The 25895-nt window shown below is 40.5% G+C and overlaps 1 protein-coding gene across 2 annotated transcripts in view; it reads right to left on the bottom strand.

Moving 5' to 3' along the window:
- The window catches only part of LOC122809132 (cytoplasmic phosphatidylinositol transfer protein 1-like), a 641537-nt gene that overhangs the window by 81141 nt on the left and 534501 nt on the right, over nt 1-25895 (bottom strand). For both annotated transcript variants that reach the window (XM_044080408.1, XM_044080400.1), the window contains exon 8: nt 2672-2735. In XM_044080408.1, the coding sequence (XP_043936343.1) occupies nt 2672-2735 (64 nt within the window). The remainder of the gene's footprint in view (nt 1-2671; nt 2736-25895) is intronic.

The raw sequence follows: 25895 nt of genomic DNA on the forward strand, positions 1-25895 counted from the left end.
GTTATGAGAGAAAGTAGTGAGTGATGACTGTATATGAAATAGTGGGAAAAGAGCAGGTAGAATGGGCAGACAGGCAAACATTGAACAGCTACTTAGACAGACAGGGATATTATACATGCAAAAGGTGGGAATGACAGTGAATGGAACCAGACATGCTGATGTTGGATGAGTGGTGACGGGAAGGCTTGGATAAAGAAGAGGGAATGCTGGGAGAATACCTGGATGGGGATAGGGTATGATCCTGACATGGCTGGATGCCAGTCTAGCTCAGAGGTAGCAAACACAGGCATCACTCCCCTTGGTGAAGTTTATTATTTCTGGTTGCTCTCCAGGTGAAATGAAGGAGGGCTCACTGTTGTGAGGCACTGCCAGTAATACCAGGCAGTGCTCCAAATTGCTATGGTGGGTATTATATTGGCAGTGTGTCTTGGGAGCCACCAACCTGCACAGCTTACGTCAGAACACCAAAGGAGACCCTTCTGGTCCCATTTCAGAAGAGAAGCCTTCATTTCCCTTTTGTGAGAAACAGAAACAAGGGCATCAATGACCTTTCTACTTCACCTTCAGCAAGGTGGTCATTGGTGACCCAGCACCAAAGGCATTGGCTGGAGCAGTTAGAACTTACTGCAGCTTCACCTCCTTTAGCAAACCATTGGACATGCTGAGGAATGACACCATGAGGAAAAACAATGTGTGCCTGCTTTGCTACAAACACAGCTGTACAGTGGATGAGCACAGATGTTATATGCACCCTGTTGTTGGGGGAAGCACTCACGCCTTCAGCAGCATCCAAACATATTCAGCTGCTGCTCATCTACCTCAGGAAAACAAAAACAAAGTACGTACTCTTAAGTATACAAGTAAAATAGACAAGGTAGAAAGGAAAACAAAGTCTTAAGAGTACAAGTAAAATAGAAAATATAGTAAGGAAAACAAAGTATGTACTCTTAATTATACAAGTAAAGTATACAAATAAAAGAGTAAATGGATGGTGTAGTGGTGCAGCGGTTTGTGTTGTTGCCTCACAGCAAGATGTTCTCTGGTTTGATTCTCAGCCAGGGTGCCTTCTGTGCAGAGTCTGCATGTCCTCCCTGTGCTCATGTGGGTTTCCCCGGTTGCTTCAGTTTCCTCCCACATTACAAAGACAGGCATCTGGAGCATTTATCACTGGGCCTCTGTTGAAAATTGGCTCGTTCCAAGTCAGACTTTCCTGGTAAACAAATGTTAAATAAATAAATAAGTAATAGAAAAGGTACTGAAAAGCTTAGATTATGCTTCAGGTTCCATTTCATAAACATCAGACTCCCAATGATGCTTGTCAGGATGGCAACACTTCAGCTCATTGTGTCGATACTGCTACAGCTCAAAAGAATGGGTGATGCCAGTGGTATCATTCAGCATTGCAGCTAGCAGTCAGCCATTATAATTACACAGAATATGCTCCATGAAGTTCTTGTACAGAATGAACAGAAAAATCCTGCTGTCATTGGCACACAATGCTGGAGCCTTGCATTTGTCAGTGTTTGACATAGCCATAACTACTTATTTAGGTCAATTTTAGGAGCAAAATGGTAACTGTTGTATGCACACCTGCGTACATTATTTGTGAATCATGTCATGCAACATTGTGCTGCACTTTGGTGTAAATGCTTTTCCATAGCTCTGCACCATGGCACTAAGGCATGCCAGCAGCAGTGCATCATGACACAAATGCATGTCCATAGTGCTGCACCACAATGACAAGAGTTTACACGTATATGTGTAAACATGCAAATCACATGCCTATAAGTCATAATGAAGTGTACAGTAGAATCAACATGTCCTGCTAGTGCATTGTAAACAGGCAATAACTGGTTTGATTGGAATACCCATCATGCTAATGGGCTGTTGGTGTTGTGGTATAAGGCTTTAGTGCTATTTCAGGCAATGCTATTTAGGACCATACAACTATAAGTTAAAGGAATTTCATTAAATATTCTACAGACTTTGAGCTTGACAGAGTTAAGAAAGAAGTACTGACCAGTAAAGTATCTCAATAAAAACAAAAAAAAAATCCCTGGGGCGAGTGTCAGGTACAATGAGGCAGATGTCGACATTTATGTATAACTGCCAAACCATTACACTGATATGGCACTGTACATTCTGCTTGTGACTGTGCCTGTGAAATTGTTGTCCATTTATTCTAATAATAACAGCCATACAAGGTGAAGTCTGCCAAATGTTCATGTTGTAAAACTATGCATGCTAAGAGGTTACGTAATAGTTTTAGGAATTGTTTATGTGTTGTTATTCTTATATTTGTATGTTGAAAATGTCATGTTAAGTCACAAAATTAAAATTTTAAGCTTTTCTGCCCACTACATAAAACTTTGTATTCAACCTTTTTCTTCCATTCAAATACTAACACTGTTTTCTGTAAATGTTGTAAGGTATGCACTTATTCCGAAACAGCAGGAGACAACTCATAAGCAGTTACTTAATGTTATTTATTTGCATTTGTTAACAAGGTTAGCCCTGATAGGTTGTTTTCATTAGGAAAACAATGCAGTAAGTTGAAACAGCAATGAGCTTTGTATACACATTCATGTCATGTGAATGAATGACAACAAAACCTATTAAGAAAATAAGTAGGCTAAGAAAATGATAATGCCTGAAATTTCTGGTAACTTACCAATCCACTCGTCTATCCAGGCCACTGCTTGTCTGTGTCCAACCAGTAGTATGTCTTTAATACTCTATAAAATACAGGCAAAAACGTTTGTTATTTTATCCAAATCACTGTTAAATCTCATTATATCTCCATAAGCCAAAGCAGAAGGAGTATTCTGACCTGCAGCATCTTATGGTCAGCACTATGAATGATCTTTTGTATGGGTTTATGATTTTGTACATCACATAAAGTAAAAAATTCATTAAGATCAATATTCTACAGGCTGAAGACTTGCTCTTTGCTTAATTCTACACATAAACCACCAGATGGCACTAGTCTGTCTCACAAGGTTTTCAGACACAGCATTTAGTGAATGAATTCAGTGCATTACGTTAGGGCACAAGTTCAAAATGAATTTCTTTTTCACACTTTGTTACTGTTTAATTGCTAATGAAGGTAATAAATTGATCCCTGAAGCACAGGGTAAAGAATCTCATGGTTGGGTTGGAGGTGGCAGTGAAGGACAAGAACTGTATATTTTATGCAGTAAGAAGCTTTGTCCCCACTCTCACGGTCATAGCTTACATGACTCTGCACAGGTATCCTACTTTTCTAAAAAACAATTAATGGACATTTACATCAATAAAAAACTGAAACAAACCAACTGTAGGTCCAAAATGCATTTATTGGTTCATATGTTCATAGGTAGGTACTAGGCTATAGGCCCAAGGGCCTAAGTAAGCCTAGCCAGCACGGTTCCCTGGCTTACGCCACCCAAGAAAGTTATTTTCCTGTGCCCCTGTCAAGCAGAGCCACAGAAGTGATCCCCTGGGTATATTTCCTATTTCCCATCCACTCATCAATATTTTTTTGAAAAGTGCTAATGAGGAACTTTGCTTGACATAGATGGGTTAAAATATTTTGCAATTGATGATGACAAAATGATGCGAGTAATGAGAGAAAATTCCTACAGAAAACATCATGAGATTTTATTCAGCCCCAACATGGTGCATACTGAAGACATTGACTAGTACAGAAGTAATGCCATAGAGGGGAAGAAATTGTTAAATCTTGACTAGTGTATAAATGTTACAAGGGCAAGAAAATGCTTAGTCCTGTTTTTTAAATATGTGAAAGCTGAGATCAATCTGTGAGGAGTAAAATGCATTTTCCCATTTAATTCTGAAATGCATTGCCTATGATATCCATCATCCCCTTTGTATTCCCATGGTGGACTACTCTGTAAATTGGGTATCATACTGTATAGACACTGGTGCTAATGCTGCAAAATAAATATAATGACTAGTTATAGTTTTGTACATTATACTCAGTTTATATCACAACAGCTTGCTTTTATGGATATGTATAAGAGTAGCAAAGACAAAGGGAAGGTGAGAAGTAGGCCAGGTCAAGAAAAGTTAATTTTAACATGCTGTTGGATGCAGTCCTTCTTTAGTTCAAGCCATATAAATTACATCAATTTTTCAGTATGCAAACTCAATCTATTATGTTGCTATTCATAGGTTCATAGATTCACAGAATGATACTAGGCTATTGGCCCATAGGCCCTTATAAACCCAGCCAAGAATTTTGCCCATGTTCTCTCAAAGTCAGCACCTGTTTCCCCTGTCCAGCAGGGAAGCAGGTGGGATTGCAGGGATGTATTTTCTGTTTCTCATCCAGTCATCCAGGTTCCTCTTAAAGAGGGCTAGAGAGGTACTTTGCATGGCATGGATAGGGTGTCTATCCATGGCCCTGGAGCCTTTACAAGCCTAGCCCATAGGATTACCCTGGCATCATGCCACCCGACCTTAGTTCCCAGTGCTTCTGTTGAGTAGAGCCACTGGAGTGATCCCCAGGGTGAATTTTCTATTTCCCATCCACTCATCAAGATTTCTCTTGAAGATGGACAGTGAGGTTCTCTGCTTGACATGTATGAAAAGTCTATTCCATAGCATGGGCAGTCTCTGGGTTATGAACCTGTCCCTCCAGGATGTTCTGTTGATTGTGGTAATGAGGTTCAAGTCACTGGAGCGGATGGTACAAAGGCATTTGGATGTCTTTAGATGTAGCATTTCTAACAGAGCTAGGTCAGACATGGGTCAAGCAGAGATCGCCTCTAAGTAGGCAAAATGAGACAGAGAATAGTTGGAGATTTTTGAGTCTGTCCATATAGGACAAGTGTTTAAGGCCTAGGATCCTCTTTCTGAGCTATGTTTGTGGCCTCTCCAGTTGTTGCAGGTGTCTAGTGAGGTGCATGCTAAATGGGGCATTGTACTCTATGATTGGCCTAATGAGGGAAGATTAGAGGGAGACAATGACCTATTTCTTCCTGGATGCAAAACCCTTAGTAATGAAATGTGCCACATAGAAGGACTTTCTGACCACAGTGGCAATGTGGTGGTCAAAAGAGAGGTTGCTGTCAATCTGTGTTCCCAGATCTATTATAACGCCTTCTGTGTTCAGTGGACTATCATCATTGTGGTAATTCATGGGAAATAGGTTTTTCCTAAAGAGGATGAAGACACATTTTTTGGCATTGAGCTTAAAGCCATGGTTCTGACACCAGTCGTTGGTCTCAGTGAGGCATTTCTGTAGGATATCAACATCATTCGGGGAGTTAATAATAGCTCCCAACTTGCAATCATCTGCAAACTTTGTCAGCCATAGTCCCTTTGTGTTGGCCTGGACTTCAGAGAAGTAGATACCAAACAGGAGAGGACCCAGGACCGGACCCTGTGGGACTCTACTCATGTCTGGTCAGCAGTCTGACTTGGAGTCAGCTACTTTCACACTGTGTGTTCCATCTGTGAGCCAGTTTGCAACCCACCTAGTGATACAGGGGTTGATGCCTAGCTTAGTGAGTTTTTCTATTATCCCTAAGTGGGGAATGGTATCAATGGCCTTGGCCAGATCAAGGTAGGCTGTATGAACCACCTTGCCTTCATCCACAGCTCTGGTGACTGACTCAAAGAAGTCAACCAAGTTGGGCAGGCATGATCTACCCTTCACAAAACCAAACTGTGTGGAATCCAGAGTTTGGAGATTCCCTATATCCTTGTTTATTAGGTCCATGATGATGCGTTCCATAGCTTTGCATATCAGACTCATCAGGCTATTGGCGTGATAGTTCCCAGGGTCTGTAGTTGCTCTTCCTTTGTGGAGAGGGATTATTGTAGCAGTGCATCATTCAGTAGGGACAAAGCCTGAGATGAGGCTGTGATTGAACAGGGCACACAGGTGAGGCGCCAGTTCACTCTGAAATTCATGTAGAACACAACCAGAGATATTGTTAGGTCCATAGAAGCTGTATTCTGGCCTTGGACTGTGCTCTTTTAACCTGAGCAACAGTAATACTAGGTGCTGGCAATCTACTGGTATTGTGATTGGTCCTTTGGGGGGGGGGGGGGGCAAAGTTGGCACTGAATCTGTCAGCCGGTATATTGACAATATCTGTTGGCTCGGCATAGGAGGTACCATTGTTTAACTGCTCCGAGCAAATCTGGGTATTGCCATGGAGATTCTTTACATAACTATAGAAGGCCTTGTGGTTGTCTTTACTATCTACTGCAATTCTGTTTTCATAGCTAGCTTTAGAGGATTTGATGAGGGATCTCGACTTTTTGTTGAGGCTGATATGGGAGTTTTTCCAGTCTTGGGACACCTTATTCAGCATCAGTTTCTTCCTGTTGTAGAGTTTATTTATGGCAGGGGACCACCAGATGGACTTCCTTATTTTGGAGGAGAGCATCTTGGTTCTATTGTGTATGGCAAGATCCATGCATTTATGTACATGTTCGTATAGAGCACTGGTGTATGATTCAGTGGTCATGCAACTATTCTCCATTTGCATTGGTGCCGTGAAGTTAGCCACCTCTATTTTTAGGAGCCCAAAGTTAGCTTTGGAGAAGTTTTTCATGGTGATTACCTTTGTGGGCGTGGGAGGAATGTGGATTTCCAAGGTGATTAGTTTGTGGTCAGATCTAACCAGGGAGGAGTTGACTATTGGTGTAGAGCAATGGTAGCCCATGTTAGTAATGACCAGGTCAAGGATGTTGCTACCTCTAGTGGGGGTAAGAATAAGCTGGTCCAGGGAATTGGAATTAATGAATTCTAGGAAATGTTGCGCAAGTGTATTGGTGCATGAGTAGTTTTCCCAGTTAATGGAGGGATAGTTGAAGTCGCCCAGTATGAGACTGTTAGGTTGGACCCTAATATTCTCCAGGGTGCTTAGGAACGTGGAGTGTGAATCTCGGGACATGGTTGGGGGCCTATAGCAGGCAACTATCTGAATCACTGTCTTACACAACATTAGCTGCAACTGAAGTCTCTCAGATGTGTTATGTTGGGCTACCATTCTGGAGGTGTGTGCATCCTTTATGAATATGGAAACACCACCGTCTTTGGAGCTTCGTTCCAAGTTCTTGGGCCAAAAGGTATGGAATGAGTTATAGCCTAATAGTGCAGGGGTGCTTTCTGCTGCCTTGAACCAGGTCTCTGTTACAGCACAAATGTCGATGTTCTCCATTTTAAGGAGTGCTTTGAGTGAGTGTATTTTGAGATTTAGACTTCTAGCATTGAGCAGCATGACCTTCAGATTGGAGGATATTCCACAGATGGTGGAGTCTTTGGGACACAAATCTAATCAGCCAACAATTTTTATTAATATCACAGACCAGGTTAAGGCCTTGCTTTTGGGTTGGATGAGTGGAGTTTGACTTATGGATATGCATCAACTCCATCAAGGCTGGGTCTGAGATGGCCTTGTATGCCGGACACAGGTCACCTCTGAGCAATCTTTACAAGACTGAGTAGAGGGACAGGGCTTTTAGCCTATCTGTATAGGGTAGGTGTTTGAGACCTTGGATTTTCCTGGTGAGGAACCTCTGCAGTCTCTCCAGCGGCTGCATGTACTTGGCATGGTGCATGCCGAAGTGGGCATTATACTCAATAATGGGTCTGATAAGGGAGGAGTACAGGGATGTTATGACCTCCTTGTTACTGGATGAAATACCCTTACTTATAAGATGGGCAATGTAGAAAGTCTTCTGTACAATGGAGGCAATGTGGTGGTCAAAAGTCAGGTTGCTATCAACCTGGGTGTCCAAGTCCCTCATGACTGACTGCACGCTTAGTACATTGTTAATAAGGTTAATAAGGTTGGTATTCACCTTTTCGGTGCTGGTAGGCAAGAAACGAACAAATACCATGACCTAGGCAGTTCATAAAAGTCTTTCAGATGTTGCAGCATGCAGGCTTACTCCACAGCTTACCTAGAAGACTGCAGATGGGCAATAGGTATGTGAAAGAAATGTTATACCCTTACCCCGAAGTATGTAAGAGTGGTAAGGATATGTACGAGGGTAGTGTGACAGTGGTGAGGTCTGCGATGGGAGTGACAGATGCGTTTAAGGTCGAGGTGGGATTACATTAAGGATCTGCTCTGAGCCCTTTCTTATTTGCAATGGTGATGGACAGATTGACAGACGAGATCAGACAGGAGTCCCCGTGAACTATGATGTTTGCAGATGACATTGTGATCTGTAGTGAGAGTAGGGAACAGCTGGAGGAGACCCTGGAGAGGTGGAGATATGCTCTAGAGAGGAGAGGAATGAAGGTCAGCAGGACTAAGACAGAATATATGTGTGTGAATGAGAGGGAGAATAGAGGAATGGTGTGGATGCAGGGAGTAAAGGTGGTGAAGGTGGATGAGTTTAAATACTTGGGATCAACAGTTCAGAGTAATGGTGAGTGTGGAAGAGAGTACAGGCAGGATGGAGTGGGTGTCAGGAGTGATTTGTGACATGCGAGTACCAGCAAGAGTGAAAGGAAAGGTCTACAAGAGGGTAGTGAGACCAGCTATGTTATATGGGTTGGAGACAGTGGCACTGACAAAAAGGCAGAAGTCAGAGCTGGATGTGGCAGAGTTAAAGATGTTAAGATTTGCGCTGGGTTTGACAAGGGTGGACAGGATTAGGAATAAGTATATTAGAGCATCAGCCCAGGTTGGAAGGTTTGGAGACAAAGCCAGATAGGCAAGATTACATTGGTTTGGACATGTGCTGAGGAGGGATGCAGAGTATATTGGGAAAAAGATGCTAAGGATGAAACTGCTTGGTAACAGGAAAAGAGGAAGTCCTAAGAGGAAGGCCTAAGATAAGGTTTATGGATGTGGTGAGAGAGAACATGCAGGTGGTTGGTGTGACAGAGCAAGATGCAGAGGACAGGAAGAAATGGAAACAGATGATCCGCTGTGGCGACCCCTAATGGGAGCAGCTGAAAGAAGAAGAAGACCCAGAATTCACAAACCTTTGGATTGAGGAGTACAGTGTCTAGCTGGAGCAGAATGTTACAGAGTAAAACTGCAGCCTAATTATAATAAAAAATATTAACCATTAACTGGGAAAAAGCCAATCAGCATTTTGCCCTCCCCAAAAAGCACTCAAATGCCCAAACAAAAGCAACCACATGTCCCAACAACAGCATCTGCATGTCCAATACAAGGAATAAAACAGAATGCACTTGTATTGCTGATAGTGCTGGTAGCCATACAGCTTTTATAAACTTAGTGCAGCTACCAAACACTGTAATTCTTCCCACAAATGGGGGACACATCCTGCCTCAGTCATTGGGAAGAGGGACACAACAACGGGTATGATTCTTTTTTGAACCACTTCTTACTATGACGGTGGAGAAGTGATCAAGTATTGTGTGCCACAATTCCCAGAGCCAAACTAGCTGGCAATATCAGAAGCAGCACTACCCACATATAAAGCACCCCAGCATTGCTGCTTGGAGTAGAGGGAATCAGAGGCTGTATGGTCAGGCACTGTGGTAGGATGTAACCTTAAACAATTTCATAGCTGCAGAAGAGACAGCCATGCAGCAACAAATATATTGCTTCTCTTTAGCACAACTTTGTTACATTCAAAATGTCATAATTTAACTATACAGCAAAGGACGTCAATGAATGACTGGTCTGTTCTTCCTTTCTGATATAAGCAGACTTACCGTACAAAAGTTTTAGATTGAATATCTCTAGGTACAGAATGTCTTGAAGCTCATTAAGAACACATGCTTTGCCTGTATGATGGCTGATGTGCATGGGCACACTGTATATTTTGTGACTGTATGATGGCTGAGTGCATGGGTGCACTGCATATTGTGTGTCTGTATGATGGCTGAGTGCATGGGTGCACTGCATATTGTGTGCCTGTATGATGGCTGAGTGCATGGGCACACTGCATATTGAGTGCCTGTATGATAGCTGAGTGCATGGGTACACTGCATGTTGTGTGCCTGTATGGCAGCAGAGTGCATCGGCGCACTGCATATTGCATGCCTGTTTGATGGCTAAGTGCATGGGCACACTGCATATTGTGTGTCTGTATGATGGCTGAGTGCATGAGCACAAAGCATATTGCATGCCTGTATGATGATTGAGTGCATGGGCGCATGGCATATTGTGTGCCTGTATGATGGCTGAGTGCATGGGTGCACTGCATATTGTGTGCCTGTATGATGGCTAAGTGCATGGGCACACTGAATATTGCATGCCTGTATGATGACTGAGTGCATGGGAACACTGCATATTGCATGCCTGTATGATAGTTGATTGCATGGGCACTCTGTATATTGTGTACCTGTATGGTGGCTGAGTGCATCGGTGCAGTGCATATTGCATGCCTGTTTGATGGCTGAGTGCATGGCGCACTGCATACTATATGCCTGTATGGTGGCTGAGTTCATAGCACCCTGCATGTTGCTCTGTTGACACCACTGACACCAGTCCAATAACAATTCTCACAGCTCCCACTTAGTCTTCCTAAGCTTCCTTGTGTACTTAGATTGCTATAAATGAAAGCACTATACAATATGGAGGGCTAGGAAATGCATTCCTCTTCCGTGCCCTGCCTCCTAGCAGTTTGTATCATAAGGAAGTTTAATAACTGCCTTATGCTCACTAATAATGAACTCATTTGAGTCTGTTTCTCTGTCAGAGATGTAATTACCTATCTAACCTGGAGGCATCCCTCTTGCAAGCAACAATATGTGCATTACATACTCACACCCTCACCTCAACTACTACTGCATTCTCAGTCAGAATACACAAAAATGTGATGCTCAGATACCATAACAACCCTTACCATAGCCTCCAAAAATGTGTAAAATCATGCATCAGATGTACCTTATCTCATCTGCTTCATGCAGGCCTACAACAACAAGTCACCCACATCAAATCTCCTCCCAGTCAAATAATTGTATATTGCCTTCTGATAAAAATGCTAAAGCAGCAATATATATTTGTGATTGGTGCTCAGCTGTATGGTATACAGACTCCACATTTACCAAGATGGACAAGGTTATGGTCAGCTGTTGTATGGGTGCCAGTTTCACACTCATTACAAAAGGCCTCCAGGGACATCTTTCAAGCCAAGTATCACGACGTGGTGGTGATTTATTTATATTTTAGTATTTGCTGACCTGGTAGGTGATCTGGTCTGTTGATCCTTTTTCTGTTAAAGAGTGACATTGGGTTTATCTAATGAGAAACGTTAAAAATATAATAATATTTGCAATGACAGCATTACAATAAAATCTTACGACATGACAGAGTGAGACAGAGAATGTAACAATATTTGCAGAGAGTTCAATAATAACAATGTAAAATAAATGCATAAAACATGCTAGTGAGAGGGAGGTAATATACAAATAATTATAGAAAGTCAGTTATATCAACATAAAGAATAACGTGGCAGTAAGCGAGACAGCGAGAGATAATGATCAGTATTTACAGAGTTCAATAATAACAATGTGACACATATACATATAGTGTGACAGTGAGCCTGAGCTTAAGTCTTCCTTTTTAATTTCTCCAACACTTTTGGACTTCTAATACCATGACGGGAATGAACCCCATTGCAAAGTCAAAGTATGGTGAAAGTTCATGAAATTAGTATTGTTTCAATCTTTGATGTTAGCCAAAAGTGCTCTTCGCAGCACCCGCAATGTGCTCAGAAATGACTAATTCTGCAATTTATAGAGAGTTACATGTATCGGTAACATATCTAAGTACAACTGTAAATTCTTTTTTATAAGACCCATTGCTCCTACTACTATTGGAACTGTTTGGGTATCCTTCCACTTTGTCCTCATTTCTGCCTGCAAATGTTGGTATTTTATGACTTTGTGTCTGTCTGTATGTAAAACACTGTAATCACTGGGTGTAGCAATTTCAGTGATCAATGCTACTTTTGTCTTCTTTTCCTGAGCTACTATATCTGGTTTTCTTGCATCTATGTTTAATTCTTCCAGTATGTATTGGCAAATGTTGGTGTTTGACAATTACACAGATAACAAATTTTGAAGGCATTATCCAGTATAACAATGACAGTTGAATGAGGATTCCACTATAAGATGTCCCTTAATGGCTTTTTAAAATGCTGATGAGTCTTGATTTTTGACTTCTGCAAGCAAGTTGTTCCAGGTTGCTGGCCCCTATCTTGAGAAAGCTTTTTTACCTAGTGCAGATCTAAATGGTGCTTAAGTTAGTGCCAAGGAGCTGTCTTGAGTATTTTGTAGATTACAACAATTTTCTTGTATGTGATGTTTCCTTTTTAGGGGGGGGAGCATTAGCCCTGATTAGTACCTTAAAAATAGAGTACAGAGGAGAAAAGCAGCCCTATCTGTCATTGATTGCCAGTTGGTGTTTTCTAACAATTTGCATTGATGAAGAAAAGTGTCTGCTAGGAAAATAAATGTACAAATTTTGTTTTCTACCATTTGATCAGTATTTTTGATTTTTTATTGGTATTTTTGAATGAGTGCAAAACAAGAAAGGGGAGACCATATTTAAGTGTGGGAAGTAAAATAAAAAATGTCGCACCAAAACAATAAAATAAAAAAAGCCTGGGAAAAAATACAGTTTTTATCAACAGATAAGCAGACACTAGGTGAGAGAATATAAGTGAGCTTGTAACAAATTTTTAATTGTGCTAATACACTGCTTGAAATAAAGTCTGTTTGATTTGTAACAGAGAGAGCTGGGTCAAGAATAAGGCTGAGGTATCTCTGTTTTGTAACATCTGAGATAATGTTAACACTGAGATCTGTAAAGGGAATGGGAGAGATACTGGGTACTTTTTTAGGAGATGACAATATCATGACATTATCTCTTGTTATTAATTAATAGGTGAAAGCAAATGACCTGGGGTACAAAACCCTGTGAGACATGCAGAGAGACATGTCAGATCTCTCAAGGCATGTGATGGATTTAGGTAAGACCCTGGCCCTGAGTGCAATCCTTATTTTACCAAGAATGATGCCTAGATATAAAGAGGTAATAACTGGCTTTAACGATTACCATAATAGGTGGTGTAATTCCAGAGCATATATCAACCTGGGATGAGATGATATGTATGTTTTGCAAGAGATGGCATGCATTTTTCTTTGAAAGGCTTCTGTATATTGGCAAAAGCCCTTGCTGCCCTCATATTGCCTTTTTATAGTGCAGCCATCTAATGGACATACCAAATTAGCATATTTATCTGACACTACACTGGACCACATTAAGGTTATTCTTCTCAACGTCAGACTCAATGCAAAATTGCTCGATCTTAATATCTCCATGCATGTACAGTTACTGAGATTTGGTTTAAATGAAAACAGAACACTCCCTCCAAAGCAGGCTTCACTCCTGCCATGCCTTCAGGCCTGTTGGAATCAGTCATGTTTTCAAAGAAGTTATAAAATAGGGCACTGTGAAAAGAAAGTGACACACCCAGTAAACTAGAAAACCGACACTTCAAAACCTTGTGCCTGCAGCTGCCTATAGAATTTGAGTTTGGCAGCTGGCACTCGATTCATACCCTGTAAAAAACAGCACACTCCTAGAATCATGGACTATCCTAGATGACAAGTATTTGATTACTTTAAAACCATTGTCATTCAACTGACTACTTGTACTGTAAAACTGTATATTAACTAAACAGTTCAGTTTCTACACAGAATAATTGTAGACAGTGACTATGTGTCAGTTTCTGCAAAGACGTGTAAATGTTTTACCACTTTGTGTAAGCCTTTGAAGCAAGCAGGGATAAAGTTTTGCCTGTTCTACTCATACAAATATTCTTCCCATTCTATATGTTTCTAGACAAGATATCTTTTCAATGCTGCAAATAAACTGAACTGTAGAGGCTTACAAAATTAGAAAAAAAATTAAGAAAATGTGTAACTTAATACAACAGATTTTTTGCTAATTTTAATTGTACCACATCTATTTGCAAAAAATAAATTGATTATTTTTGAAAGTGTATGCACAATGATGTATATCTAGCTAAACCCTTGTTGTTAAGGATTTTCAAACCCCTCTGGAAGATTATCCTCTCTTGAACCAGGCCATTTTTCAAAAAATAACATTTAAATGATTATTCTACGCAGTGTGAATAAGCAACCCTATATAACAGACCTGTGGTGACCACAACAGTCCCTCCAGTCAAGCACTGTCTGAAGAAAATAAAAGTTATGGCTCAGAAGTGTGCTTTCTTGCCAGTAACGTCATTCAGATGAGAAAGATTTCAGGGTATACCTTCTTCCATTTTTATAGGTCTTAAGGAATAGGTGGCAGAGTTTCAGTATTTGTAAAATAAGCCCTAAAATCCAGAAGCCGAATAAAACACCTCAGATCCAGAAATTGTTTGTACGGTAAGTAGTGTCAATGGAATTCAATTTAATATTACTTGAGTTTAATATACACCATATGTGCCCTCTCTAGAGCATAAGGATTTCCTCACTAGACTCTAGGTTATAAAGAAATATCACAATACGTTCACTATGAAGGATTTGAACTACCCAGATACTGACTATACATTTCTCTACATCAAGTAATATATTCTAATCTAAATTGATTATATCAATCAAAACAAAGTAAACAAACTGTGAAACATTAGAATGCAAGGGCAGCCACCACATTCTTATGTAATGTGGGTCCACACAATTACGGATACCATCCAGATGACATACACCCAGTACCGATAATCCAGTTACAAGCAGGCAGTCTTCTAATGTTTGTCCTTTGCCGTTTTCAGTTCTAATAGTTCTACATTGTGTATCTTGTAAAATCTGTAAATGCCATCTTGGGATGACAATATCTTACACATCTTAATGAAATTCTACAATATTTTTGCCTCCCGTCCATAGTCATATCCTCTGTAGCTAACACAGATCATAGCATCATTGCTTTTAAACTTTAGCGTAAAATCAAACTCAGTCATAAATAAATCATCTCTCCTAGATTTTACCACCTGAATTTCTGATACAATGAAAGAGACTATGCATTTTTCCTTAATGACTCAAATAAGTCTTTTTCGATACTTCTTGAGGATTTTATGACATTCATGAATACACAATAATGAAACACAAACATGCATGTACATTCAACAACTTCAAAATTTTTGACATAATCAGAAGTTTAATAAAATATGCAACATTAAAGACAAATATACCAATTAACTTTCAAAATTAATGTAGCTATAAAAAAGAATAATTTGAAAACAGTCAAATTCAGCTTTACCTCAAAGGCCAAAACAATGACATAGAAATATTTAATTATAGTAGAAATGTGAAAGGGAAAATCATGAATATTAAGAATGACACGATCACCCATCCACAAGATACAGTGAATGTCACTACAGACAAATGTGTAGACTCCTCACTAATCAAAAATATGTGTGAAACTTTTGAGACAATGGAAGATATTTGACATATGCCACACCTTTTGTGATTGTTTTTCTAAGATATAAGTTTGGGAAATAGGTGTTGGATAACCACATATGCTGTTCTGCAAAAAAAAAAAAAAAAAAAATCTGCACAGTAGTATGAACCTACCTTCAGTGTCAGTAAATGTAGCATCTTGAGACTTGGCAAAAAATATACATTTTATAACTACAAAATTATTCTGGTCTCAAATGTAGCTTTTCTCCTTAAGAAAAGCAATGTTTTGTTCCATTTTATGTATAGTACTTATATTCGTATGGGTGTGAATCATTTGAGAATATCAGTATGTCTAGAGTTTGGCCTAAATAACTCTTTTTTTATTGTTTTACATTTTCCCAAATAATTGTATTATGGGGCCTTGGTTATTTTCTTGATTAGTTAATTTTTAAGATATTTAAGATACTTTTTTTGCTTTCCCATGATCAGACCAATTATAAACTATAATGCCCCTTTTAGTAGGTATCTCTCCAAACAAATCACACAGGAAAGATACCAGAAGTTCCTATTTAAAAATATGACTAAAGTAAAGACTTTCAGCTACCTAAAGGGGATTAAAGCTCTGCTCCTATACTCTGTCTCTTACAGATGCTTGTGTGGTCATTTATGACTAGCATTCTATGCTACTAAGGACTCAGCCCTCCTTGATTTTGTATACCTTCAATAAACTGCTGGACTAAAGACATGAGTCTCTGTCAACAAATATATAAGACACACTGGAGGGATTGTGTGGAGTCTGCATGTCCTTTCTGTGTTTGTGTGGGTTTCCTCTGGGTGCTCTGTTTTCCTCCCACATTCCAAAGACATGCAGTAGGTGGATGGGATACTCTAAACTGGCCGTAAGTGTGAGAGTGCATGTGAGTGTGGGGTGTGGAAGTAATACCTCAGCAGGGCTAGCCACCCAGCAGTGTAAACCTTGCCTTTAGATAACTGTCACTGTTGAAGTGACACCCTGACCCCATGTGGAAAAATAGGAAAAAAGGGGTTGTAAAAGGATGGCTGGATGGCTGGATGGAGGGACAGATATATAACTTAGTGATCCCTCCCCCTTTTCTGGAATAATCTTCCATTACCTAGCCTTACTTCCTTAAAGGCTAGTCTACACAATGCATAGCTGCCTGCAGATTTATCCCACACCTAATTTATTTTACTCTTCTGCAGACAGGATGTGCTCTATGACAATGGGTATTGAAAATGTGATTATGGTTCATGGACAGACTCTACACTATAATCTCTATATAAAGCTATAAAAAACAAAGGTTATGATGTGAACTACAGTGGACAGACTAAGGGACAGAAACAGATTATTAACTTGTCTGATTCAGCCCTTGCTTGATGACAATCTTCTCCCCACAGCTCAAGGTGAACTACAAATATACTATAGCTATTTGGAATAATTCACTTTTGTGTGCACTTATGGACACAGCTTTAATATTCAAACAGATCAAATATTACTTATTTTGTTATTTAATGAGATGAAAGCTATACCACAAAAGCTGTTTCAGAAAACCCAGAAAAGGCTTATACCATTGAGGGAAATTAAATACAATTATGATTTATGAATTAATCTGCATTTTTGGTAGAGATTATGTTAGCAATAATTCCTCTAGTACAGGGTTTGATTCCTTCAGCTGTCATTTGCTTTCTGTGTGACCTTGAGCAAGTCACTTATCCAGATAGTACTTAGGGGCAAATGAGAATTTGGGCTAGTCTCCTCAATGGTCCCCTGGGGTGCAAGCCTAGTAACTACCTATGAACAATGGTTATTGCAAATCCTTTACCCCCCCCCCCCCCACCAGGGTGGGACTGTGCTGGTATGGATATGGTAACTTGATTGACATGCAAAATAAGTGTGATGACACATGCAAATGATGCATGATTGACAGACATGGACATTTGCTGATGACAGCATGTATAGACTGGCTGTTGATTGACACATATGAAGTTGAACTCTGGACATGCAGTCTGTGAATACCTGCTATGCTTGGTCTCCAGGACTGAATGTTGTCATTTTATTTTCCTTTGACCTTCAGTAGAATGCTATAATAACCTTCTTACACTAACTGGGGTAAAATTAATGATTGCAGGAATTCTTAACTCTTATTTGCTATGACTTGGGTCCTTAGATTTAGCCCGATTCCTCACAGATTTATTGTCATGCTTTTTGAAAACAGATTTGTTTATTATGGGTATATAACCTATTAAATAATTAAACTAAAACTATGTAGAAGTTTCTCTTTCATCAACTATATAGAATCCGGGCCAGCCTTTGGTCAGCTGGAGCCCTAGGCAAAAGGGCTCCACAGCACCTCCCCCCACCACCCATTACCCATATTCTGCTCTATCTATAACATACATCTCACTGAAAAAATGCCCCTGCTAGAGAGGAACCCTAGGCAACCGCCTAGTTGGCCTATGCCTAAGGCCGGCTATGTATAGAGTCTAATGTATAAAGGTCAAAGATTTTAAAGGCTATTGCTAACTTTTTGTTAATGCTCAGAAGATGAGCAGTAGGCTTCAGTCACATTTTTTCAGATGTACCATATCACCTTTGTTGGATGGTATCAGGCTGCATTCATCTCTGTATATCTGTAATCTCTTTATGAAAAACAGTAATGAGCACTAAAATTATGAAGGCAGATAGTATTTAGCAGAGATGCATAATGGCAATATGGGTTTAAAGGCTGAGGTGTGCTAGTCAAGCAATGTGTAACTTCTTACTGTAGTGGAATACACATGTCCTACAGCAAACCAAAACAATAATGTTCAAAAATGTTCTCATTATCAGCTGAAAAGTATGTAGAAAATGCGAGCTTCATAAGCTGTTTTATTTCTTTCTTTTAACTATTTTTATCATCTGAGTACTGTTATTTTTAAACTTACACGGTAAAGAAAGGGGAGCAACATTCTCGGTGACATTCAGGAAGCACTTCAGCATTATGGTAATAATGTAATTTCCTTCCAATAACCATAATTTAATTTGGTTTTCCCAAATGAATTTTAGCTACCATAGTGAGTCCAGTCCATTATAACTTACGCTCATTTCAAATTCTACTTGCATGAAATATTGACTTTTAGATGGCCGGTATTTTAAGCACTTATTTTTAAGATGTGTATTTAAGCACTTTTATGTTATGTGTAATGCCATACTGACTTGTTGAATACGTGATGAATACTGAAGAGGCTAGTAAGGAGATCCACATGAATATTCATTAATTATTCAGAAACGTCATTGACTGGACAGTGGTAGGTGGGATTCTTGCTCATGTGGGGTTCACGATAGCTGGAATAGCACCTTTGAATGGATGTTTCAAGAAGATTAATTCTATCTCTGGTAGTAGCAATGCATTATTTTAAGAAGATGAATAAATGATGACAAAATGTCCAATTATTTTTTAAGCAACATCTGAAAAAAAACTTGAACAACTGAATAGTAAAATAAACCTTTCAGGTCATATCTAAAAAATTAGAATTTTTACATTTCATTTCTAGAAAAATTAAGTCAGTGAGAATGACTATTATGCATTATGCTAAGCCAATGTCACTGAATTTCATGAGTGCCATTCCACTTCCATACAATGCACTCATGAAAGGTATTGCAAGGACTTTTTTTATTCCCCTATGGACCTGCCTAATAAGTCCGCCACTTTCATCTATTTATTCCATTTGAGGCAAAAGCCTGGCATCAGTGGGCTATTTTAAAGTCCTGCAACCCCTTAATTTCTGTCTTGGGATTCTAATACACCCATTCATTCCCCACCCCCAGGTGAGAGTCAATTGGTAGAGAGCAGGACAGCATCAGGTTCAGAGAAGCAGCTAACATTTGTTCCCCCTCTTTCCCTTGCAAGCTCTGTTAGCACTTCTTTTATATGGGATATGCAGTGAGAATCATCATTGGGTTATCTCTTGCCTCCACATGATGTAAGTCAGGAGGACAGTACCCAACCAATCACAGCAAGGCACTTAAGGAAGCTTCCCCAGTCTCCACTCTTTATGAATACCCAGAGATGTACACCCATCCTACCCCTTCAGCCCCAGGAGTGGTGAGCAGACACTACCCTTTTATTACTCTATGTTTCCCTGCCAAGCTTTGTTTGTAGCCAACACCACTAATCAAACTTGGGATGCCTGAGTCAAAATACAAGCTCTATCCCCCTATGCCAGTGAAGCTGAAAGGCTAGGCAAGAAGTTAAAAACTTCAGCCAGAAACTGACTCTAATATTAAGAATGTAGGGACCCTTACATTTTATGAAGAACAGAGGGCATATACTGCACTGTTGTGTCTGTGGGAATATCTAGAGAAACTACAATGTGTTTATCAATGACTCTGTGGAAGACTTCCCATACAACTATAATGGTCTGTTAGAAAAATGTTTTTGGCGACTCTGGATGCTTATTCAAAGCTAAAAAAAAAGATGTGTGCACTTCACATTACTGTTCATCTGGGTTCAACTATTGAAAGTTTAAATTTAGTTATTCATAAAATAGCATCAGTTACTGCATCTGGCAATTCACTATCTTTTATAAATGACAAATTAGCTGCATTTATAAAGAATACTAGAGTTATTCATATTACTTCTGCTATCTGTTTATCATTTATTCCATTTGTTTTCCTTTTTATATACCTGGTAAAGAGGTAACTCATTGGGCACAACTGGCCTTTTCAGGGTATCCTGGGACCATGGGTGCCAGAACTATGGGATGGGGGGAGAACCTCCTTCTCTTTCAACAGATGCCCAGTGTGTGCTGAAACTGCTACTGGAGTAGCAATTACACAGAAGTAATTGCAATGGCGTTCTAGAGATAAAAATTGCCTTTTACTGGCTGCTCAAAGAATACCCATGCGAGTGTTTCTGAGGCATACCAATTGAGTTTTTTCATCAATAATTTTGGATAAAGCCACAAATAAGAGGTGAATGAAGCTCAAAACTGTGGACAATTTTTAAACATCACTTATTCATTTAAAATTTTAATTGAACAGGTTTTGCATCAACATTTAGAAAGCTACTAGAATAATAGGTTTTGCATTAGCATGCATTTTCTGAAGGATATGAAGTCTTGACTCAAATGTCTCATTATTTAGTGAGCACGGTCCTCAATGATTTGCCAGAAAAACACAAATCTTGTGTAGAACAGACTAAACATAATAGATGAATACCTGCACATTCTGCAACATTCTGAAGAGTTGAGAGGTATGGGGAACTTCATAGGTTCATAGGTTCATAGGTGGGTACTAGGCTATCAGCCCAAGGGCCTAAGTAAGCCTAGCCAACAAGGTTCCCTGGCTTACACCTCCCAAGAAAGTTAATTTCCTGTGTGCCTGTCGAGCAGAGCCACAGAAGTGATCCCCAGGGTGCATTTCCTATTTCCCATCCATTCGTCAAAATTTTTCTTGAAGAGTGCTAATGACAAACTTTGCTTGATATAGATGGGTAGCTTGTTCCAGAGTATGGGAAGTCTCTGGGACAGGAATCTATCCCTCCAGCATATCCTGTTTATTGGGGTGACAAGATTTAGGTCCCTTCACTAGATAGGCAGTTTTTAATATGAGTTGTTGTTTTACTCAAAGCTTAAAGTTTATTTAAAGTTTTGAATAGTTATTTATATAATAGCTATAATCAAGTTAATGTTTCACAATATGACAAGTCATGTATATTGTATTTTGTTTGTTGCTTTAAGAAGATTTTTTGGTAGCTATTAACCATTTAACTCTGATTGAATTATTGCATCATTTAGTGTGCTAAATGATTGCTAACCTTGTGTATATATAGTAAATGGATTTACAAAAGTTTTATACTCATCTGAAGAAGCGTGCAGTTGGAAGCACGCGAAAGCGCTCATTCTGTGAATAAAGTTCGTTTTACTTTTCGTGGTGTTGATCTACAAATTTTTACTTCACTATTATCTGATTTTTGGTCGTTGGTCAACTTCAAGAGAGAGGTTTGCTCTTTATTCTTATCCCTAAGAGTGTAGCTCAGAGGGATTGGGGTTTCTTTAGGTGTAGCATATCCAACAGCTCTGGGTTTAACATAGCTTTATATGTTAGGCAGAGATCTCATCAGAGTAGGCGATATGCTACAGAGTAAAGCTGGAGTTTTTTGAGATAGTCAGTGTAGGGCATCTGTTTGAGGCCAGTAATCCCCTTTGTGAGGTACTTCTGTGGCCTTTCCAGCTGCTGCAGGTGACTTGTGAGGTACATTCCAAAAGTGGCGTTGTACTCTATAGTGGGTCTAATGAGTGATGAGTAGAGGAGAATAATGACCTCTTTTATCCTAGATGAGAACCCTTTTGTGATGGGGTGTGCGGTGTGCCACATAGAAGGATTTCCTGAATACTGTGGTGATGTGATTATCAAAGGAGAGACTACTGTCCACCTGGGTCCCAAGGTCTCATCACACATTCAGTGTTAAGTAGACTGCTGTTTATGTGGTAGTTCATGGGTACAGAGTTTTTACCAAAGGGGATGACAATGCACTTTTTGGCATTGAGCTTGAGGCCGTGCCTCTGACACCAGGCATCTGTCTCAGTGAGGCCCTTCTGTAGGATATCCACATCATTTGGGGACTCGACTATGGCTCCTAGTTTGTAGTCGTCTGTGAGCTTCATTAGCCAGAGGCCTTCTGTGTTAGCCTGTACTTCAGGGAAGTAGATACCAAACAGGAGAGGTATCAGGACTGAACTCTGTGGTACTTCACTTGTCACTGGTTTGAAGTCAGATTTGGAGTCTGCAACTTTTACAGTGTGGGTTCTGTCAGTGAGCCAGTTGGCAACCCATTTTGTGATGTAGGGATTTATACCTAGTTTAGTGAAAGCCTTGGCGAGGTCAAGATAGGCTGTGTGAACCACCTTACCCTCGTCTACGGTTTTGGTAACTGCCTCAAAGAAGTCAATCAGGTTCAGAAGGCATGATCTGCCTTTCACAAACCCAAACTGTGTGGGGTCCAGAGTTTGGAAGTTACCAAAACCCTCCCTGTGGTCGCATGGGTTTCCTCTGGGTGCTCTGGTTTCCTCCCACATCCCAAAGACATGCTGTAGGTGGATTGGATACTCTAAAGTGGCACTAGGTGTGAGTGCATGCATGTGTGTGCCTTCAAGGCTGGGCTGGCAACTCGACACTGCAAAACTCTACTGCCAATCATGAATGGACAGGTGATCCACTGTGGCGACCCCTAACTGGGAAAAATCTGAAAAAAGAAGAACAAGAATTCAGATGTTTCAGTGATATAACATGTTTTATGGAGAGTAACAAATCTTATTGCTAACTTGTGCGATGTACTTAAATGGGGCAGTTCCTAGCAGTACTGAATATTTTCATTCAGGGCTTTGGTGAAATGAAATCCTAGGAAAAGGACTCCAGGGGCTCTTCTCTGTCCACTGTCTACTCTGCATACCCCCAATATGCCCCCTACTTCTCCCCATCCTGTTCTTTCCATACTATTCACAGTATTGTTTTCTTCTTTTCTCATCCTTTGTTATACTCTAGTTTTCCTGCATTGTTTCAATATATCATAAATGGCCAAGATAACACTGTAATAAATAGGAAGAAATAATCAAATGAATCCAAGTTTTCAAAAATAATAATCTTCTTGTTCCCAGTCCCCACCACCAGTATATATACACTATAAAAACCTTCTCTGCACACCTCTGAGAAGGGCCAGTTATAGCACTGAAGCCTTCAATAAGCCTGTAAACTCCACTTCTACATCCTGAGTGTATACACTGCCAGGATCTAGATGTTCTGTGATGCATATTTTTTGTCTTATTTTTGAAAAAAAAAATGAAATGTAGTATATGGATCACTATGATTATTGTGTTGAAACCATGGCCTTAATCTTAATGCCAAAAAATGTATCATCATCCCCTCTGGGAAAAACTCAGTCCCCACTAATTACCACATCGATGGAAGCCCACTGAACACTGAAGGTATTAAAAGAGATCTGGGGACACAGGTTGACAGCAACCTCTCCTTCAACCAACACATTGCCACTGTGGTCAGAAAGTCCTTCTATGTGGCACATCTCATTACCAAGGGTTTTGCACCCAAGAAGAAAGAGGTCATCATATTTCTCTACTCTTCCCTCATTAGGCCAATCATTGTGTATAATGCCCCATTTGGCATGTACCTCACTAGACACATGTAATAGCTGGAAAGACGACAAAAGTACCTCACAAAGAGGATCCTAGGCATTAAACACTTCCTACATTGACAGACTAAAAAAACTCCAGCTATTTTCTGACTCATATCGTCTACTAAGAGGCAATCTCTGCTTGACTTACAAAGCCATGTCTGAACCAGCTCTGTTAGAAATGCTAAAGCTAAAGAAATCCCAATCCCTCCGCACCACATGCTCCAGAAACCTCAACCTCATTACCACAATCAACAGAACATGCTGGAGGGACAGGTTCATAAGCCAGAGACTGTCCATGCTCTGGAATAGTCTTCCCATACATGTCAAGCAGAGCACCTCACTGGCCCTCTTCAAGAGACATCTTGATGAGTGGATGGGAAAAAGAAAGTTCATCCTGGGGATCACTCAAGTGGTTCTACTTGATAGAGGCACTGGGAACTGACGTTGGGTGGCACAATGCCAGGACACTTCTATGGGCTAGGCTTGTAATGGCTCCAGGGCCATTAGCCTAGTACATACCTAGGAACTTATGAACCTATGAAAAAGCATGCTTGTTAAGCACCATTCTGGCATCAGAAAGGTTCTTATAGGTTCATAGGTTCATATGTAGGTACTAGGCTATCTGCCCGAAAGCATTTATAAGCCTAGCCAGAATGTGTTGGCTTTCGCTGCCCCCTTAGATTAGTTCCCTGTGCCTCTGTCCAGCAGATCCACTGAAGTGATCCTCGGGGTAAACTTTCTGTTTCCCATCCACTTATCAAGGTTTCTCTTTAAGAGTGTTAGTGAGGAGCTCTGCCTAATGTAGATTGGAATCTTGTTCCAAAGCACGGAATGTCTCTGGGACAGGAATCTATTCCTCCAGCATGTCCTATTTATTGTTGTGGTGAGGTTTAGATCCCTAGACCGTGTGGCTCGAGGGGATATGGTTTTCTTTAGGTGAAGCATGTCCATCAATTCTGGGTTGGACATAGCCTTGTATGACAGGCAGAGATCACCTCTGAGTAGGTGGTATGCAACCGAGTACAGCTGGAGTTTCTTCAGTCGAGCTGCATAGGGCGTCTGTTTGAGGCCAGTGATCCTCTTGATGAGGTACTTCTGTGGTCTTTCCAGCTGTTGCAGGTGTCTTGTAAGGTACATCCCAAATGGGGCATTGTACTCTATGATGGGTCTGATGAGTGATGAGTAGAGGGGCACAATGACCTCTTTTGATCTGGAAGCGAACCTTTTTGTGATTAGATGGGCCACATAGCAGGATTTTCTAACCACTTTGGCAATAAGTAAGGAGAGATTACTATCTACTTGAGTCCCCAGATCCCTTATTACGTCTTCCTTATTTAGGGGACTGCCACCTATGTGGTAGTTTGTGGGTACTTTGTTTTTTCCAAAGGGGATGACTATGCACTTTTTGTCATTTAGCTTGAGGCCGTGATTTTGACACCAAATATCCGTCTCATTGAGACCCTTTTGGAGGATGTCTGTGTCAGCCTGAGAATCAATTATAGCCCCTAGTTTGCAGTCGTCTGCAAACTTGGTCAGCCACAGTCCTCCTGTGCTTGCCTGTACCGCTGAGAAGTATATGCCGAACAGGAGGGGTCCTAGGACTGAGCCCTGGGGAATGCCACTTGTAACCGGTTTAGAGTCAGACCTACCTCCTGCAACTCTCAGCATGTGGGTTCTGTCCATGAGCCAGTTGGCAACCCATCTTGTGACGTAGGGGTTTATGTTCAGGCTGGTGAGCTTGTCTATAATACCAGAATGGAGAATGGTGCCGAAGGCCTTTGCGAAGTTTAGGTAGGCTATGTGTACCACCTTTCCCTCATCTATAGCCTTGGTAACTGTCTCAAAGACGTCCACCAGGTTCAGGAGGCATGATCTGCCCTTAACAAAGCCGAACTGGGTAGGGTCCAGTGTTTGGAGGTTCCCAATGTCTCTGTTAGTGAGTTCCATGATGATGCTCTCCGAGCTAGTCAGGCTTATAGGGTGATAGTTCCCAGAGTCTGTTGTGGCTCCACCTTTGTGGAGCGGAATAACCATTGCTGTGTGCCACTCTATGGGTATGTAGCCTGTGGAGAGGCTGAGTTTGAACAACAGTGTGTTTAGGTGAGGGGTTAGTTCGTCTTTGAGCTTGTGTAGGATGCAGCCTGGGACACCGTCCGGTCCCATTGATGCTGTGTTTTTGCCTTTGGATAGGGCTGTTTTAACCTGATTGTCTGCGATTTCAGGGGCTCTACATTCTTCTGGTATGGTTATGGACCCTTTTGATGGTGGGGGGGGGTGATGTTTGGACTGAACCTGTCTGCCAGGATGTTGGCGATATCGGTCGGTTCAGTGTATTTTGTGCCATT

The sequence above is a fragment of the Protopterus annectens genome, chromosome 1.part1, assembly GCF_019279795.1.
Source record: "Protopterus annectens isolate FY-2018-M chromosome 1.part1, PAN1.0, whole genome shotgun sequence".
Classification (NCBI taxonomy): domain Eukaryota; kingdom Metazoa; phylum Chordata; order Ceratodontiformes; family Protopteridae; genus Protopterus; species Protopterus annectens.